The following is a 17,157-nucleotide window of genomic DNA, read 5'->3' as shown; positions in this document are numbered from 1 at the left end:
TTGTTGGAAGTTCAACTGGTGGCCAATGTTCCAGTACTGGTAACCAAAGATGAATTCCCCCTTCATTCCCACTATTTTTTTTTGCTTTTAGAAATGGAAATTGAAACACTCCAAAACAAAATATTGCAGTGTGCTGAATGCCAAACCTAACCACGGCTGAAGGATTGGTTCTCTACAGAGCCACCGGCAAGAACGTTAGCCTGATCAGGCCGATAGTTAATTATCTGCTACTGCGAGCAATACAAATTTATTTACATGCCAGGGAATGAACAGACAACTAAGACCAATTGTTCAAGAAAGCAACAATCCAGGGGGAATGTCAGGTAGGGATTTGTAATGTAATGCAAATCTGGTAAGCACTGATGAACATGACTCCTTGTAAAAGTAGAACAAGAAAAATAAATGATAAAATACTGAGAACTTAGCAGGAAATGAGACCAGACTGGAATTCTCAACAACATAAGATGTCTTGCTGTTGGAAACAAGGCCACACGGCATCCAATGAAACCATATTCAGTGCCCTCACAGTGGGCCATTCCACAGTGCAGAAACAGGAGAACACAACAGAAATCTGTATTTATTTTACTAGAATTCTCTTGATTGTGACTTTAGCCCAAAGTCCAACAAAACAGTGCAAATCGCTATTTCTCAGTTGGGAGGAACCAAATGGGATTCTACAATAAATTAAGTTCATAAAGAAGCAGCTGCTGGAAATCTGAAATAAGAACAAAAAATGCTCTAGACACTCAGCACGTCAGGCAGCATCTCTGCAAAGATGCCGGCAGGCACAGGAGTGTGGCGATTAGCATAATGCTTTACAGCACCAGCGACCCAGGTTCAATTCCAGCCACTGTCTGTGAGGAGTTTGTATGTTCTCCCCGTGTCTGCGTGGGTTTCCTCCAGGTTCCGGTTTCCTCCTGCATTCCAAAGACGTATGGGTTAGGAAGTTGTGGGCATGCTATGTTGGCGCCGGAAGCATGGCAACACTTGCAGGCTGCCCCCAGAACACTCTACACAAAAAGATGCATTTCACTGTGTGCTTCAATGTACCTGTGACTAATAAAGAAGTCTTATCTTATTCACAGATCTGTATTAATTTCAAATGGAACTCCAGGGCTATATTTTGAATACCTTTATGTTAGTGAATACTTCTATGTTAACATGCACCCATGAACAATCACATACAATATTTATCTCCTTCATATATCTTTGGGTTTCAGCATATCCCGAAGCCTCTAATATACACTGTGGACTCCGAATGGTGCAGTTATCTGATCATACATCTTTATCTTGGAATGTACCTGCAGGACGTCCAGGATGAACAACACTATAGGTGATCACTGCCCTCTGGAATTGGCTGGATGGCAAGGGGGCTCAGCTCAGTGGTTCTCACAAACATCACCACGTGCAATTATTTCGTCCACTGACTGCAGTGCAGGCAACATGCCCAGTCTGCACTGTTGAACATCTGAAGACTTCTGTATCCAGCTAGCATCAACTATGCTGTTCTCTGGCTTACTGTCTCAGTAGGAGAATACCATTAGTGGGCCTGGTACTATTTAAAGCTAGCCTGCACTGCTTAAAGAGGAGGTGCATACTGCTCAGATGTTTCCTTTTATGCACCGGATAACCTGTTACCCTATTACCACCCTCTGATTTGCTGTAGTGGCTGAAAAGCCCCTAACAGAGCAAAGTCCCACACAATAATTGCACCATAATGCTGTCAGGATTGCCAGCTGTCAAATGGATAGAGTTAAATCTATTTCACCTCTGGCTTAGGACAAGGTTGGTATGTGGTACCCACAAAACAATGTGGTGGTGGTCAATGGCACCCTGCACCACTGGGGAATCTGTTCTCTAACTAGAGACAATGGTCTAGTCCTCTCTCAATACAAAGAGAACCTCAGTGATCTCCTTTACCAAATAACAAATGACAAACTGTAGACACAAGAGAGACTGCAGATGCTGGAAATCTAGAGCAACACACACAAAATGCTGGAAGAACTGAGCAGATCAGGCACCACCTATAGAGGGAAATGAACAGTCGACTTTCATCAGGGTCTTGGCCCAAAACGTCAACTGTTCATTTCCCTCCATAGATGGATTGCAAGTGTTCAACCTCGGTAATGCTGTGCATAGAATTGAATACCAAACTGAACATACATAGCCAATATGATAACACCCATTCAGCACTTCAACCCTAACTGGTGAATCCTCTTGAATGAGAAGGCTGCCCCACATGGCAAGACTCTGTAGTCTTGGCTAATGTTCTATGGAGTTTAGAAGAACGTAAGTGAGATGATCTCCCTCAAACATGTAGTCCTTTGAGGGACTGAACTTGTAAAGACCGAGAGGTTGTCTACCCTGGCAGCTCACAGATTAATGACTCCGTCATTTTCTACTAAGTTGAGGGTAACTTTCTTAACTCAGAGGAGTGGAGACCTCTGGAATTTGCTTCTCCAGGGGGTTGTGGAGGTTCAGTTGAGAAGTATATTCAAGGCTGACAGCAACAGATTTTAGGGCACCATTGAGGGGAACTAAGGGGTACTGGGACAATGTGGATTTGATGCAGATGTTGAGCCCTGATACTGAATGATGAAGCAGGCATTATCGGTTGTAGGACCCACTTGTCTTTCTTATATCTTTAATATATTTTAAACAATTAGAATTTCATAATAAAGTAATTTGAAATATAAAATATTGAGGAATATTAAGATACTTAAGGCAATTTACAATGAAATTTCTATACAGGCATTACAAATTTCACTGGTAGATATTCCACTGAAATCAGTCTGTAGCCATACCTTATTCTGAAGTTTCTCAATCTCCTCTTTATGTGAATTTTCAGTTTCTTCCAATGTTCTTCTTTGAGCCGTTTCCTTTTTCAGAAACTCTATTTCCCTAAAAAAAAGCCATAAAAAAGAAATTATAACTTACAAATTTGATACCCCTGGATAAAGTACAAATTTCTTTCAGTCAAGCCATGAATAATATCTCTGACTAGCAATGTTGATATATATGGAACTTTAATATGCTTATATTGTATTCCTCTATATGCAAATACAACATAGGTATTAAAAATACTACTACTACCCATATAAATATAGTGCACACAGGGACATAGTATGAACATATTAAATGTTTGCATGTAACCTTACAAACTGAAAGTCTAATCCTAGCATCTTTCATACTATGTTCCTTTTAATGTTCAACAGGAGCAACACAATAAATATGCACCATTGCACAAGTTCATGTAATTGCCTGAGCTGAATAATTTTTCTGTAAGCATAATGCAACTGTCTATTCAGTGAAGGCTCCGAAGCAAATTCCACCCACACACACAGATCAGAGATTGGCAGGTTTTTAATAATACAGAAGTCTGAAACTATACACTTGAATGTAACAAATGATGCTGCAGATTTACATTTTGTTCATCTGTACCTTGCCAACAATTTTTACAGAAGGAAAAAAACAAGAGAAACCTGCAAAGCCCTTCACATCCTCTGAGCACAGTGAATGATTTATGTTTAAAGAACAGTCATCTTGTAATGTTTTGATGCAACAAAATCTTGTTAATGTATTTAGTCAGGATCACATTTGAACCAGACCTTCTGGCTAACAATATGCGAAGGAATAAAGATGGCACGTTAGGAATCAGTACATAAAATGCTTATAGTTTTACCTAAAATTGGGGCTTAAGTGGAGCAGGGGAAGGGGAAGGATGGGGAACAGAATTACCTTTGACCACAATACCATAGGAAGCTGACCAAAAAATATTATGGAAGTAGATGAGCAGGGGAAATGAAAAAAATGTAGCTGGACTCCTTTCTTGAGGGTGCAGAACACTTTAAACTACATTTAACCATCCACTTAATTATTTACAGCTTAATATAGCCATAGAGTTGTACAAATCAGAAACAGGCCCTTCGGCCCGTCATGTCCATACCACTCTTTGTATCGACCTACACTAATCCCACTTACCCACATTATGTCCATTGCCTTCTATGCCTTGCAACTCAATTACCTGTCTAGATGCTTTCTAAATGTAGTGAGGAGTATCTGCCTCCATTACCTCTTCAGGCAACACATTCCAGACTCCAACCACCCCATATAACAAAATTCCCCTTCAGATTTCCTCACCTACTTTCTTGCCTTCGAGTGATGGACCATTGAAGATCACCATCCACAAAGACTGTCCTAATTGCTTTTTTGTACGAGCCATAATAATTTAAATGCTGCAAGCATCTACACAAGTCAACTCATTATACTGCTCCTGACTTGAGTGGTGACAGAAAAGACCAGGAGACAATTTTGTCTAACCTAAATAAGATTGGGAAATGAGATTAAGGAACACCTGAAGGAATTGTTATGTCACAATGTGAAATCATTATTGCTGATCTACTAAGCAGTTCATTGGACCTAATACTGGAAATTTAGACAAATGAGGGGGCTTCAGCTTGTAAGTAACCACACCAAAATCCCAGATTTGAATAAGTGAGAACTTATGCCAAACAACCTGCACTGATCCCTAATGAGACAGTTGCATATAAGTCACTTTCATAAATCTGACTGTCTCTCCATTATTCTTATTGTATAGTCCAGGCTATTATCTGGTCTGCATGGGGAGATGATTTCACTAACACAATGCATCACACTATCGTTAGAAATTGCAGAGTTGGAGGACACATGGGGTCCAAGAGAAAAGTCCTCAACCTTTGTAAATTTGGTGAAAATCCGAAGGCTGTACAGCACAAACCTGAATAAAACTGGGTCTTAATTTTACATTTTCTCATATTTCCCTATTACTTAGGAGACCATTCAGCCCATCGAATCCATGTTGGCTCTCAGGACAATCCCTTCAATTACACATTCCCCCATCACCCATCTACACTATGGGTAACTTATAGAGACTTCTTTGCGATGAGGGAGGAAACTGGAGCTCTCAGAGGGGAAAAACATGTGAACACAGGGTGAACATGCAAACTCCACAAAGGCAGCAACTGAGGTCAGGATCAAGTGTTACCTGCTGCACCACTGTTTTGCCTGTAGCGAAGAGGTCCTAGGATGATGTCAGAACATTTGAGGCATCCCACAAGATAGAACTTAATGGTTTAGAGAAGACAACCATAACACTACTTCTATCAGTGTGATAAACCTAACATTGGAACGGAGCAAATCCATACAACAATCATGTAAAATTATGTATTTCTAATGCATCACCATAACCCACCACCAACTGTGGAAATGCTTTTCTACAGTAAGGCAAAGGGATTCTGTCTCCACTCAGCACTAATATCCACAGCAGAATGTATTTTCTAACTTTCTCATGGAGTCGGGGGGAACCAATACAGATATGCTTCTCCTCAAGGAGAGGTAGAGCGGGGGCTGGCTGTTTGGAGAGCATCTCAAAAATTTCAGGTGCACAGATGGAAATGAACCGTGCACAGTTCAGAGTGATTGTCATTGTGTTGCCAGTGTTATGAGAAACGTCAGAAACGTGCCACATCTGCACCCTACTGGTATGACTGCAGAACTGAACCACATTTGGCAGTGAATGCATTGCAATTAGTTAGCATTTTATGCAATGGTGACTTGCATCTGCAATTGTGAATGGACAAGATATTATGCAATGCATTTAAACTCTTTGGTTAGTTGCTGGCAGTGATCACCAAAAGCAACTCAATTGTTTCAACATTGGTGAAAGCAATGAATGTTGGATTATAAAAGCGCAGTCAGGTGAGGCTCATTCTCTGAGCTTGATGTAAAGGTTAATTTCCTTCAATTTTTAGGGTGCTGCTCTTCATTTGATTTTGCTTACTTCACCTGCTTCATGTAGGAGAAGATTTTTCTGCACAGTACTGCAGAAACTCAGAAAAGAGTTGGTTATATACACCCATAATAGAGGGCAAAGAGAAATCCTCCCCCACCTCACCAGCTTCTAACAGGTCACTCTTGCTCATAGAAACATAAAGGTTGCAGTTGGCTGATGAATGTACTCACCAGTAGATCTGACGATAAACTAAAGTAATAATCCAATCCTATTTGTCAAAGGTGTATGAAATTATAACCTACAATCTATGTTTGGCACTTTTAAATGATTCACACAATGCAATTGACTGGAATTGCTTTGCTTGCCTATTTGATTGGTTAATGGCATTGCTAAAATAATGGACAGGGTAATTGAATAAGCATATGTTACATATCCATCAATTTACATCCAAAAGTAACCATGCTTGTGCATGTCACTGCACAACTACAGTGTTGCCTTTTTGAATTTTCTTGAATTTGCTCAGATTCTAAATTCTTATGAGTTTACATAGCACGTGGAATCAATGTATTATGTATGTGATAATGAAAGGGAGTTAATACTAAACAGTACATTTTTAGCCAGTTAAATGTGTCAACAAGCAGTTGATTAAAAAACTGTGGACACTATGCACTCAACCCCAACCTTTATTAAAATGGATGGCTTTTCTCATCAATACTGTAGGTTTATTGTTTCCTATGTAAGCTTATTATTTCCTATTTCTCATACAGTCATACAGCACAGAAATAGGCCCTCTGGCCCACCATGTCTTTGCTGACCATTAAGTATCCATCCATACTAATCCCATTTACCAGCATTTGCTCCACAGCTTACAATTCAAGTGCTCATACAGATGTTTCTTAAATGTTGTGAGAGTACCTGCCTTCACCAACCCCTCAGGCAGTGCATTCCACATTCCAATCACCTTCGGGGTGAAAACATCCCTGGGATCCTTTCTAAACCTCTTAATCCCCACCTTAACCCTATGTCCTCTGGTCTTAGACACCTCTGCCATGGGGAAAAGTTTCTAACTCTCTATCCTATTTATGCCTCTTACAGATTTGAATACAAAATTATTCTTCTTAAATTATTCTATTCACATGTTGGGCATTAATAATTCTTTTCAGTCACGGAGCTGCCATTCCCTGTGCATGAGAGAATAATAATTACACCCGCACACATGACTTGATTGAGACTGGTTACTCAGCTTTATAAACCAGTGCCTTGTGCCACAATTTGTAGCTGTTGCTTAACTGTATAAACCTATGACTGCTCCTGGCAGTGATTGTTTCACCAGAATTGTTCAAAGTAATGAACATAACACTGACCTTTATGCACTTCACTTCCATCAAACTAATAATTGTACTATTCACAGCAGAAGTAGCCAACTTTTGTAGATTTGAGATACATAGTTGTGTGGTTGTGAAGCTGCTCCAGACTCTTGCAAATTGGTTCACAATAGATCTTCTTTGTAGCAATTATTACAAAATTTGTGATCTTGTAGAAACCCCACAGAACAAAACAGTGATTTCCTGAAAGTGTGCTTAATATATTTTAACATTTCTTTCTCGAGAGCAACCTGTTTATATTGAAACGGCTTGAAAACTTGCAAAGTCAACTTATTATTGAACTCTTTAAATTTTGCATTCAGTTCAATTCCACTGGCACACAGAGTTTTTACCCTTTTGATAACTCCAGTGTTCTCTACATTTGATGCTTACTGTAGAGAACTAAGGGGTTAGAATTTTGTCTTCAGCATCTGGGCAATAACCTGCTGGAGCAGCTCAGCTGCCTGATAATGAACCCACCTGATGATCAGTCCATTTATCAGAATGAAAACAGAGCCTATATTACAAAGGGAAGTGATCCACTCCAGCACATCATCACCCAGGGGATGAAGTTGAAAATCTCCCCCGATACTGCAGAGGGCATTTCTTACTTCTGCTGGTATTCCTTAATCAAGCGTTTTGCTTTGCTGTACTTCCTCTCCAAGGCCTGGTACTGAGCCTGTGTCTCTTTCAGATGTTCATCCACTGCCTGACAAAGAGTTTGGGCTTCCATCCAGTAACTCTCCAGCTTCTCCATCCGCTCTTTGTTTTCCTCAACACTTTGCTCAAGCTGGACTTTTTCCATTCGCCAACGCATTTTCTCCTGTTCCGTCGAATGAAGCTGCACAGAGACACAAATACAGTTTGAAAATAAACCCCCATTTAATCAGAAGCACTGCAACATACGGTTAATCATCCAGATAGTTGCCATTACACACAACAGAGTTAACATACACTAAAGGTACTTAGAATTCTATCACTTATTCAATCACAGATTTAAGGGGTTTGGCAATAAAAACAGAAGTGGCAAGAAAAAAAAACTTTTTTGTGCAAAGAATGGTTGGATTTGTAAGGTGCTGCTTGAAAGTCTGGTTGGTTACAGATTTAATTTAACAGACTCCAGATACAGATTTAATCTTTAAAGGAGAATGGGGTATATCTTTAAGCAGAAAATAAACTACAGGATAATGGAGAAAGAGCAAGGAGGTGTAGCAGAATCCTCCTTAAAGGGTGGCTATAAGTGACTCTTATGTCTCCCTGTGAATGTTTTGACTCCCATTTTACCTGCAGAGCTGATGGGTTGACTGGCTTCCTATGCTGTAGTGCATCATCCAGGACACATGAGCTAACACTCTCTTAAACTGTCACTTTCATCATCTGTGTTACTCTCTGTTTTCCCTTCACATCTAAACACAAACTTGTACCTCTCTTTCACTTCACGTACTTAAAATGAAAATGGGCACTCGACTCCCGGAAACTCATGAAGTTTCAGTCATTTTCAGATGCTACACTGCACACACTTTGGAGATTAGGCTGGGAAGTTTAGGAGAGCTAGTGGGATGCTATAAATTGCCTCTAGTGTAGTGGGTGGTGGGAGAATTGGAAGTTAATGGGTAATGTGAGAGAGATTAAATGACAGGAAAATAAATGGGGCAATGGGATTCATAAGAATGCTCTGAGAACTGGCATAGACTTGATGGGCTGAATGGCCTTCTACGTTACACAAAATATATGAGAAGTACATGGCCTCTTCATACAGTGAATCACTAGGTCTGTGTAGAAGCTGATAGGTGGCTCCTCAACAAAGAACAAAGTCCCATCCCATACCTGCCAATGGTTGATGTGTGAGACATTAGTCTTCACGACTCGGCCTGATGAAACAGGCTGGTGAGCATGTACCTGGTGCCCTGGGCAGTCTGTCAGTAAGCTAGTACACAATGTCAAAAAGCATGGAGGAGTCCACCTTGAACTTGCATCGAGACTTTGTGTAGCCTCTGAAGACCATTGTGTTCAAAGATATCCAAAGAGGCAGCTCCATCAACACAAATATTATGGCCACTATCATGGTGCATTTTCTGACAGCTGCCAAGAAAACTGTGACTGTTGCTAACTCAGCTCTGGAAACCAGTCTGGGCTGGGTATGAAAAACAGGAGCCCTACAAGTGAATTTCTAATCCATTTCAAACTACTTTCTTACTAAGGAAACATAACCAGTGAAGTCAGGCTTCCGATAAATAAATTGGAAATAGATAAATGTTTGGCTCAATACATTAATTAAAACCATGGAATAATTTGCATTGTACTTGCAGATTCTGGCAATAATGCTCAGACAGAAGCATGTAGTTATTCAAAACGGATATGTAATTGTTGCATCTTAAGTACGTCACTCAGTCTGAAAGTACTCAGCTCCTTAAATCAGCGCTGACAATGTTCACAAATCCAAAACTCTAACATCATAATGCAGTTGTTGAAACAAAACCTTTTCTTATCATCTCCAGGCTAAATGCAAGACCATACCAAAGTATTGTACAGATTTCTGAAACATCTCGACAAAATTCATCAAGTGCCAAGTGTGGTTTTATGTGCTAGCCAGCTCTTCATCCGTAAAGATTAAAGACAATCTAATTCCTATGAACATAAATATCACTGAAAGCAGCAAACATACCTTTCTCTTCAGTTGCTGAATCTCTGCTTCAGTTACAGCATGTTTTATCTGGAGCTGGCAATAAAACACAACATTATCATCGATACCAGAGATCTGCATGTTCTGTTTCATTCATCTTCTAGCCATCAAGCAGTACGATTTGCCCAGTTACTTAAGACTAATACTGTGTAAAGAATGGATGCCAGTGCAATTTTTTATATCAATCAATTCTAGGGAATATTTGCATTGAGGAACAGAACATTTTACCATTTCAGCCACAGGCTGGGAGGGGGCAGAGGTGACATTGGAGAGCAACGGACTGCTGGAGTGAACTGGCTGCAAGGACTGGTCAGGCCAGAGCACTTCAGAAGTCTGCCGAGTTTCCCCAGATAGCTTGTCAGCAGAAGTAGATCTGAAGGGGAAAGTGATTGGCAGAAGGATTTTGGGAGGGAGGGAGTGGGGTGAGATGGTTGGGAGGGGGAGGTAATCAGAGGAAGAAGCGTAATTATGGGAATGGTAAGCCTTTGGCAGAGGTTAAGGGTCATTGGGGAAGGAAGGCAATGGGGGAAGGATGCTTAATCAGCCAGTGTTGGAACTAAATGAATAGAATCAGAGGCAACTGACAGAAGAGGAGGCAAGTGATTGGTGGGGAGGTGATGAGAGGGGGTGGAAGGGTGCACAATGCGGGGGCGGGGGGGTAGGCAACAAGAATCTTTGGCATTCCTCCAACACCCAGTCACCATAATCAGATGTATTGCTTTGGATTCCCTTCCTGGTGAAGGTCTTGAAAGGTTTCTCTAACAGCCACTAGTCGGGGACCTTGTAAAATGTGGGGACCTTGTAAAATTTGGGTACATAAACTGGCTTGGTCCTAATCTTTGCAGCTGAGATTGGGGTCAGTGTCTTGAAGTAGGGTACTCAATCCCCTTGCTTAACGATGCATAAGCTTTACCATTTACTTAAATGATAAATTATTCTTAATTCCAGGCCACAATACAAACATGCAAGACATGCCTGCACATCATAATTCTGGGGTAATCTCATTATATTTTTAGGTGAGGTCCAGGTATCAGAATTAATTAGGATTTAGAGATCTTTCAACAGACCCATGTAGATGTAAAGGAACACAACAGTGTAACAAGACAAGAAGCAAATTAAGAACATACATTTATGTTGTGCCTTTCAAAATCTCAGGGTGTCCCACTGTATTTCAGTACATTAAGAAGAGGGTAGAGTATATGAGTGGCAAGGAACGAGGTCGACTGACTGGACCTTTCAAGGAGCCAGCAGACACAATAGGCTGAAGGGGTTTCCTCAGTCAGTAAGATTTGATCATTTTCAGTCATATACTGGGTCTTTACTGCATGTCACTGTGACAAAAGATGATCGCACTTTTCTACTTTGTTTTCAAGATATTAGCCCCATAGCACACCAGAGAAATCTACGGCAAAACCTCCAAACTCTGCTGGTCAATGTGGATGTCTATCTTGAATGTGCTGAATGCTATGTTTGAAATAATATTGGCCTGAAATATGCAACAGTGAAATTGGCATCATTAATGTGTGAAACTGACGGCAACTTCGGCAGCCAGCACATGTGCAGTTTAATGTGCACAATCCCACATTGTTGTCAGTTAGCCTGCTCTATGACACTTTGCAAATGCAATCAGTGCAGGCAGTGATTTAATATAAATTTCAGCACTTCAGGGACGAATGAATATTCTGCATTTACCCCAATAAGCTCAGCTATAACAATAAAGAAGAGATGCAAAACCTCTCAGGGTATGGCCCTCTGGTTGATTTGCCCCCTGCCACCTCTCACCACAAACAAAGCTTACCAGCTCTGTGTACTACCTTCAGGGTGCACTCCCTTAATTTGTCAAGACTTTTTCAGTAGCACCTTCCAAACATATGTTCATCATCGCCTAGAAAGTCAAGGGCAGCAGGTGGTGGAGAACATCACCACCCTTTACTTTCTACCACGGACATATGTTGTTTTTCCCTCATCATTGCCAGGTGAGAAGGCTTGAACTCTCCACCAAACAGAATGATGGGAGTATATTCACTGCACATACGGCGCAGATTGAGAACGTTATGTACCATCACCTTCTCCACAGAGTAAGGGTGACCTTGCTAAGGCAAATAATCAAACAAGAAAATCAATGTTTTAGCATGCACAGTCTGTTCAACTGTGGAATCTCAACTGTTCACGTGTCTGAGCCTGATCCCCTCCTTACTGAGAATGAATATCCCTGCAAACATCTTTCTGATCATTGTACAATTAGAGTATGTGTTTCTCTGTACAACTGAGAAAGATGTGGCCAGAAATTCATTTCCATCAATAGCGCTAAACACATTGCATGGTACCAACAGTGTACTCTACCCTATCTCTAAAATTCATTTCACTGCAATCAAATATATGTGAGCATACAGCACATTTAGCACAACTAACTGGGATGAAGTTCGAGGCAATGTTTCTTCACTTTCCCAGATTCTGAGGAACAGCTGGGTAAGTAGTAACTCAATACTCCGAGGTATGAGGCCACATTCCAGACCATAGAGCAACCTGCTCCCAGACAAGGTGTGGGACTTTTCTGTATTATTACTTCACCCACTCACCTCCTGTGCTGAAGGCTTTTTATCTTAGCATGCATTGAGGATGAGAACCCTTTCCTCAGCTGAGCGTCACACAGAGCTTGGCCACTCCGAGTTCAACAGAGGTCCTACAATGTGGAGTCTGCGTCAATTTTCCACTCCCCTGAGAATGAGCACTGACAGCCAATGCAGTGCACTCTTCTCATCCTAACTGAGATTGGATAAACTCCATGCCTATTATCATCCACCTCCCACTTTTTGTTTTTTATTCATTTTTCAGGATCTGAATCATTTATTGCTCATCCATAATTGTCCTTGGACTACAACTGAGTGGCTTGGGAGCTCATTTCAGAGGGCATTTAACCGGTATGTATATTGGCTGGTATGGAGTCACATGTCAGCCAGACTGCGTATGGGTGACAAATTTCCTCCCCCCAACAAGGAGATTTATTAACGACGTGACCTTTTCCAACCATTCATAATTTCTGTGGTCTTCCTCGCAAAGGCTAGTTGTTTAAAGTTGCACAGCTTCTGCAGTGGGATTTTAACTCGGGTCTCAGGATTGTTAGTCCAGTCCTCTGGATTACTAGCCCAGTAGCTCAAGACCACCAACACAGGATTCGCCAAACCTTCATAATTTGCCAGCTTAACATCAGCCGATTATGTACAACAGTGACTGGGGCTCTATCAGGCTGCAGCTAACACAATCTACTTCTGCAACGGTTTCTTGATCTCAACTGTGTTACTCTGGGAGGGCACTGTGTGGAGACAAAACACCTCCTCCCCAGTTAGAGTGAGCCAGACAGCCTGTAATCCTAAACCGCTTGCCTGAACCCTCTAGGGGCTGGCTGCCGGATGACATCAGTGCAGGTTTAAAGATAAAGTGGCAGAGAGGGAGAACATGTGAAGGAGACATATGACCTAAACAAAGGCACATTGAACATTTAGCAGAATGTTTAAATTAATAAGTCCTTCGTACCTCCTTAAACTTATGCACCAGCTTTTCAGGATCCATTTCCACCGGGGAAAGCATATCTTCATTCTCCGCTAGATCAAAAACTTCGATCGCCATGTCATTGTTAGCGAACATGGGGCTCATCTCTTCTTCCTCTTCATCTGTTGCATATTCTCCTGTCTGGTAATGACATTAATGTTTCATAAGCCATGTTTTATTTTCCATAAAAATCAGTCAGAAGACCAAGGGAAGATTACTGAGAAATATATATTAATATCAAGGATATTAACATTGAGGCACACATTTTATAAGGCACACAAGGCACAATGCCAATTTAAGATAAATACATTTGATAACAGGGAAAGAAAGAGCGAGGGTTAACAAAGTATACAACACAAGACGATGTGATCAAACGCTTTGGATCTGTGGAATTTACTGCACACTGCTTTTGTTTTTATTTCTTTCTTTCTGCTTTTTCTCCACACCCATGTAGGTAAGAGTGTGCCAGTGACATCTGTGTGATATATTGTAGGTGATAGCAAATATATCAGACAAATGTCACTAACTGGAGTTGCTCCAATCCGTGGTATTCTTCAGCTTGAAAGTATGCTGAATCATAGAAGCTGAAAATTTACAACACACATGGAGACCATTCAGCCCATTGTATCTTTGCCAGTCGAGGAAAAGCCAAATTCTACCTTCCAGTACTATCTTCATTGCACTACAGTCCATGGCTCTTCAAGTAGACATTCAAGTACTACGAAAATATAATATTTCTGCCTCCATGATCCTTCCAGGTGGTGAATTCCACACCCCTATACTCTTTCGGTGAAACTATTTTTGTCTTCTTCCCTCTAACCCTTCTCCCTATTATTTTAAATTTATGCCCTTGGCTTTTGACCACTCTACAACAGGAAATAGGTCATATTTACTCTACCTCTTTCTTTCATCAACCAATTCTTCCCTCAGCCTCCTCTGTTCTACACCACAGCTTATTCAATCCATCCTCATAGTAAAATTTTCTGGTCTTGGCAACATATTTGTAAGTGTCTTCCGCATATGAGGCAATGCAACCATGTCATGTGGTGACCAGAACAGCAAGCAGTACTCAAGCTAATGGACAGCTTAACACAACCAGTAAACCTTATGAGGGGGTTTATGTTCGCTGGTTGTATTAAGCTGTCTATTATGTCTCAGCTAATAGAGCAAAGCATCTCATAAGCCTTTACAACAACTTTGCTGACCTGTTCTACAATCTTTTGGGATCATATATTCCAAAGTCACTGTTCCACCAACATTTCCAGGAAGAAAAGACAATTCCTACCTATTTTGCTACATAAACCACACACTATACAGTGCTAGTATCAAAATTGCCACCATCATAACACATAACACATTGTGATTTATCCAGGAATTGTGATGAATATTTCACCCCTGTTTTTCATATAGAATAAGAATAGACAGGCCTCTTTTAAAGAATACCAGCAAACCCGGATTATTTCAACACATCACATACTTTAAGAACATTTCTTATTTTGCTAAGCAGATCTTTCATTTTAATCTGCAAAGTTTGCAAGTTGCTTTGGCTACACGATCAGAAGCTGTTTGGAGCTTATTTTATTTTTACAGTGGATATCCAACTCTATGAAACTTCTGTATATATTTCTAATGTATCAAAATTAAAAGCACATTTAATCTTTCTAATGAAAGATTATTGATTTGAAGCATTAAATCTGTTTAATTCTTCAGTGATACTGTCAGATCTCCTGAGTATTCCCAGCATTTTGCTTAATTCAAACTGGTATATTCCACTCAAGTGCTACCAAGCTGCAGTTGCCTGGAATTATAATTTTAAACACACCAATCATTCAATCTTAATAAAAGGGTTTGTGCTGACTGAAATGTTTTAAAATTATTACTGTGTATACAGATTAGAATTCTATTTTCTGAAGTGCTGTAATGTTTTACAACACTAACACTATTTGGCTTTTTATTATTTTAGAAGAAGCAATAACCTGATTCCTTTAAAAGAATTTAATAACACAATAAAGTTGCTGTAAATTAAACAAGGAGATCATAACAACAAATTACATTTGTATTTACCTAGTGGCAATAACTATAACACCCACAGATCTGCCAGCCAGTATTATAACAACAACTTGCATTTATATAGCATTATTAAGTGTAATATTCTCAAATGCTCCACAAGGTGTAACTTCAACGTTATGATTAATGAAATACAACAGAGTGCCTAACTTGAGTATTATTAAGCAACAGCCTGATGAAAATACACACTGTAAGGAGTTATTATTTCTGGTGACCAAGAGCTTAGTTGCAAGGGCTTAGCTTTAATTTAAGAAGCATTCTAAAGCAGAGATGTTTATGAAAGCATTCCAAAGTTTTGGATCTGGATTGCAGAAAGTTAACCTAAATCGAAGAGCACAAGAACATCCTGATGCGATGGCCCAGAATTGGGGAAACACAAAGTAATAGGAAGATGGTAGGGCTGACACTGAAGTATGAGACTATGGAGGGATTTGAACATGAGGATGTGTGTTTTAAAATTGAGGCAGTGGTGGAGCAGGAGCTACCAATCAAGGCTGCACACGATGCAAGGATCACAGATTTTTGGATGAGCTTAGGTGTGAGGAAGGTAGAGAGCGGGAAGTTGGATGGGAAAATACTGAAGTAATCATGTCCAGAAGTAACAAATACATGGATGGGGACTTTGTGGCATGTAGCCTGAGAAGGGCACATTGTTGGCATGTTGATTGTGAAAACATAGAACGGGAAGCTCAGCTCTGGGCCAACTACGGTGGAAGGAGGCAAGCACCCTGGTTCAGCAGGCAGGACGGGAAAGGTGCAGCCAGTCAGCCAGTGGTTGGTGAACAGATGTGAGATGGAGACACAACAGTCTGCGGATGCTGGAATCTGGAGCGACAAACAATCTGCTGGAGGAACTCAGTGGGTCGAGCAGCAACTGTGGGTGGGGGGGGGTGGGGGGGGGAGAGGAGGAATCGTCAACGTTTCGTGTTGAGAGCTGCATCAGAACAAGATGCGAGATGGGCCTTGAAGACTATTATGCTCGTCTTCCTGGTATTTAATTCAAGGAAACATATGCATATCCTTCATTTCCAGCAAGAAGTGCTTTGAAATGAATATGGTAAACTTACCTACTGAACAATATCAGCATTATTTTTTAATTTTAACCAGTCTTTTTCAACTTTTATCTACAATAAGTTTTGCATGAATTACATATCCTTTCAACCATTGGTTCACTACATTTCTTGGATGGGGAGAGGGTGGGGATGGGGGTGCAGATTGACAACTGCAATTTTGTTTTAGGATCTGGGTCAAAGGTTTCCCTTCAGTGCGATTATGAAATACTGATTCACCCAGATGTGGAATTTCTAAAGTTCCTCAGAGGTCCTTGCTGCTATCAAATGGGATAATTGAATCCAGCTGCAGATTGCCATCTTCCTGCACTTTCCCAAAGGTCACACTTAGGAAACATTCCCGCTGAACCTGCAACAGGTTCAATCCAGAGGGGCCTCAACCCTCTATTCAGTTCAAAGGAGAGGAATGGCTGCAATGGAGAGGGGTAAATTTCAAGTACTTCACACTTCCTTTTGCTAATTGAATAAAATTAAATGTATTGATGGTCAGCAAGGACTTGGTGGACTGAACGGCTCGTTTCCCTGCTAGATCGCTCTATGAAAACATAGTATTCAATTGTTAACCCAAACACATCTTGTTGTTCTCAAGTGTTTCCTAATTTTTTAAAAATATTTTATGATCTTTTAAAAATATATTAACTTAAACATTTTAAT

The 17,157-nt window shown here is 40.5% G+C and overlaps 1 protein-coding gene across 2 annotated transcripts in view; it reads right to left on the bottom strand.

The window, feature by feature from the left end:
* The window catches only part of LOC127583150 (neurabin-2-like), a 176,026-nt gene that overhangs the window by 9,838 nt on the left and 149,031 nt on the right, over window positions 1-17,157 (bottom strand). For both annotated transcript variants that reach the window (XM_052038949.1, XM_052038948.1), the window contains 4 exons: window positions 13,352-13,507; window positions 9,800-9,853; window positions 7,746-7,975; window positions 2,805-2,901 (listed from right to left, as the gene is read on the bottom strand). In XM_052038949.1, coding sequence (XP_051894909.1) covers window positions 2,805-2,901; window positions 7,746-7,975; window positions 9,800-9,853; window positions 13,352-13,507 — 537 coding nt within the window. The remainder of the gene's footprint in view (window positions 1-2,804; window positions 2,902-7,745; window positions 7,976-9,799; window positions 9,854-13,351; window positions 13,508-17,157) is intronic.

This window comes from Pristis pectinata, chromosome 25, assembly GCF_009764475.1.
Source record: "Pristis pectinata isolate sPriPec2 chromosome 25, sPriPec2.1.pri, whole genome shotgun sequence".
Taxonomy (NCBI): Eukaryota; Metazoa; Chordata; class Chondrichthyes; order Rhinopristiformes; family Pristidae; genus Pristis; species Pristis pectinata.
Note: the sequence above shows the minus strand (reverse complement) of the source record. Positions and strands in the feature narration are given on the sequence as shown.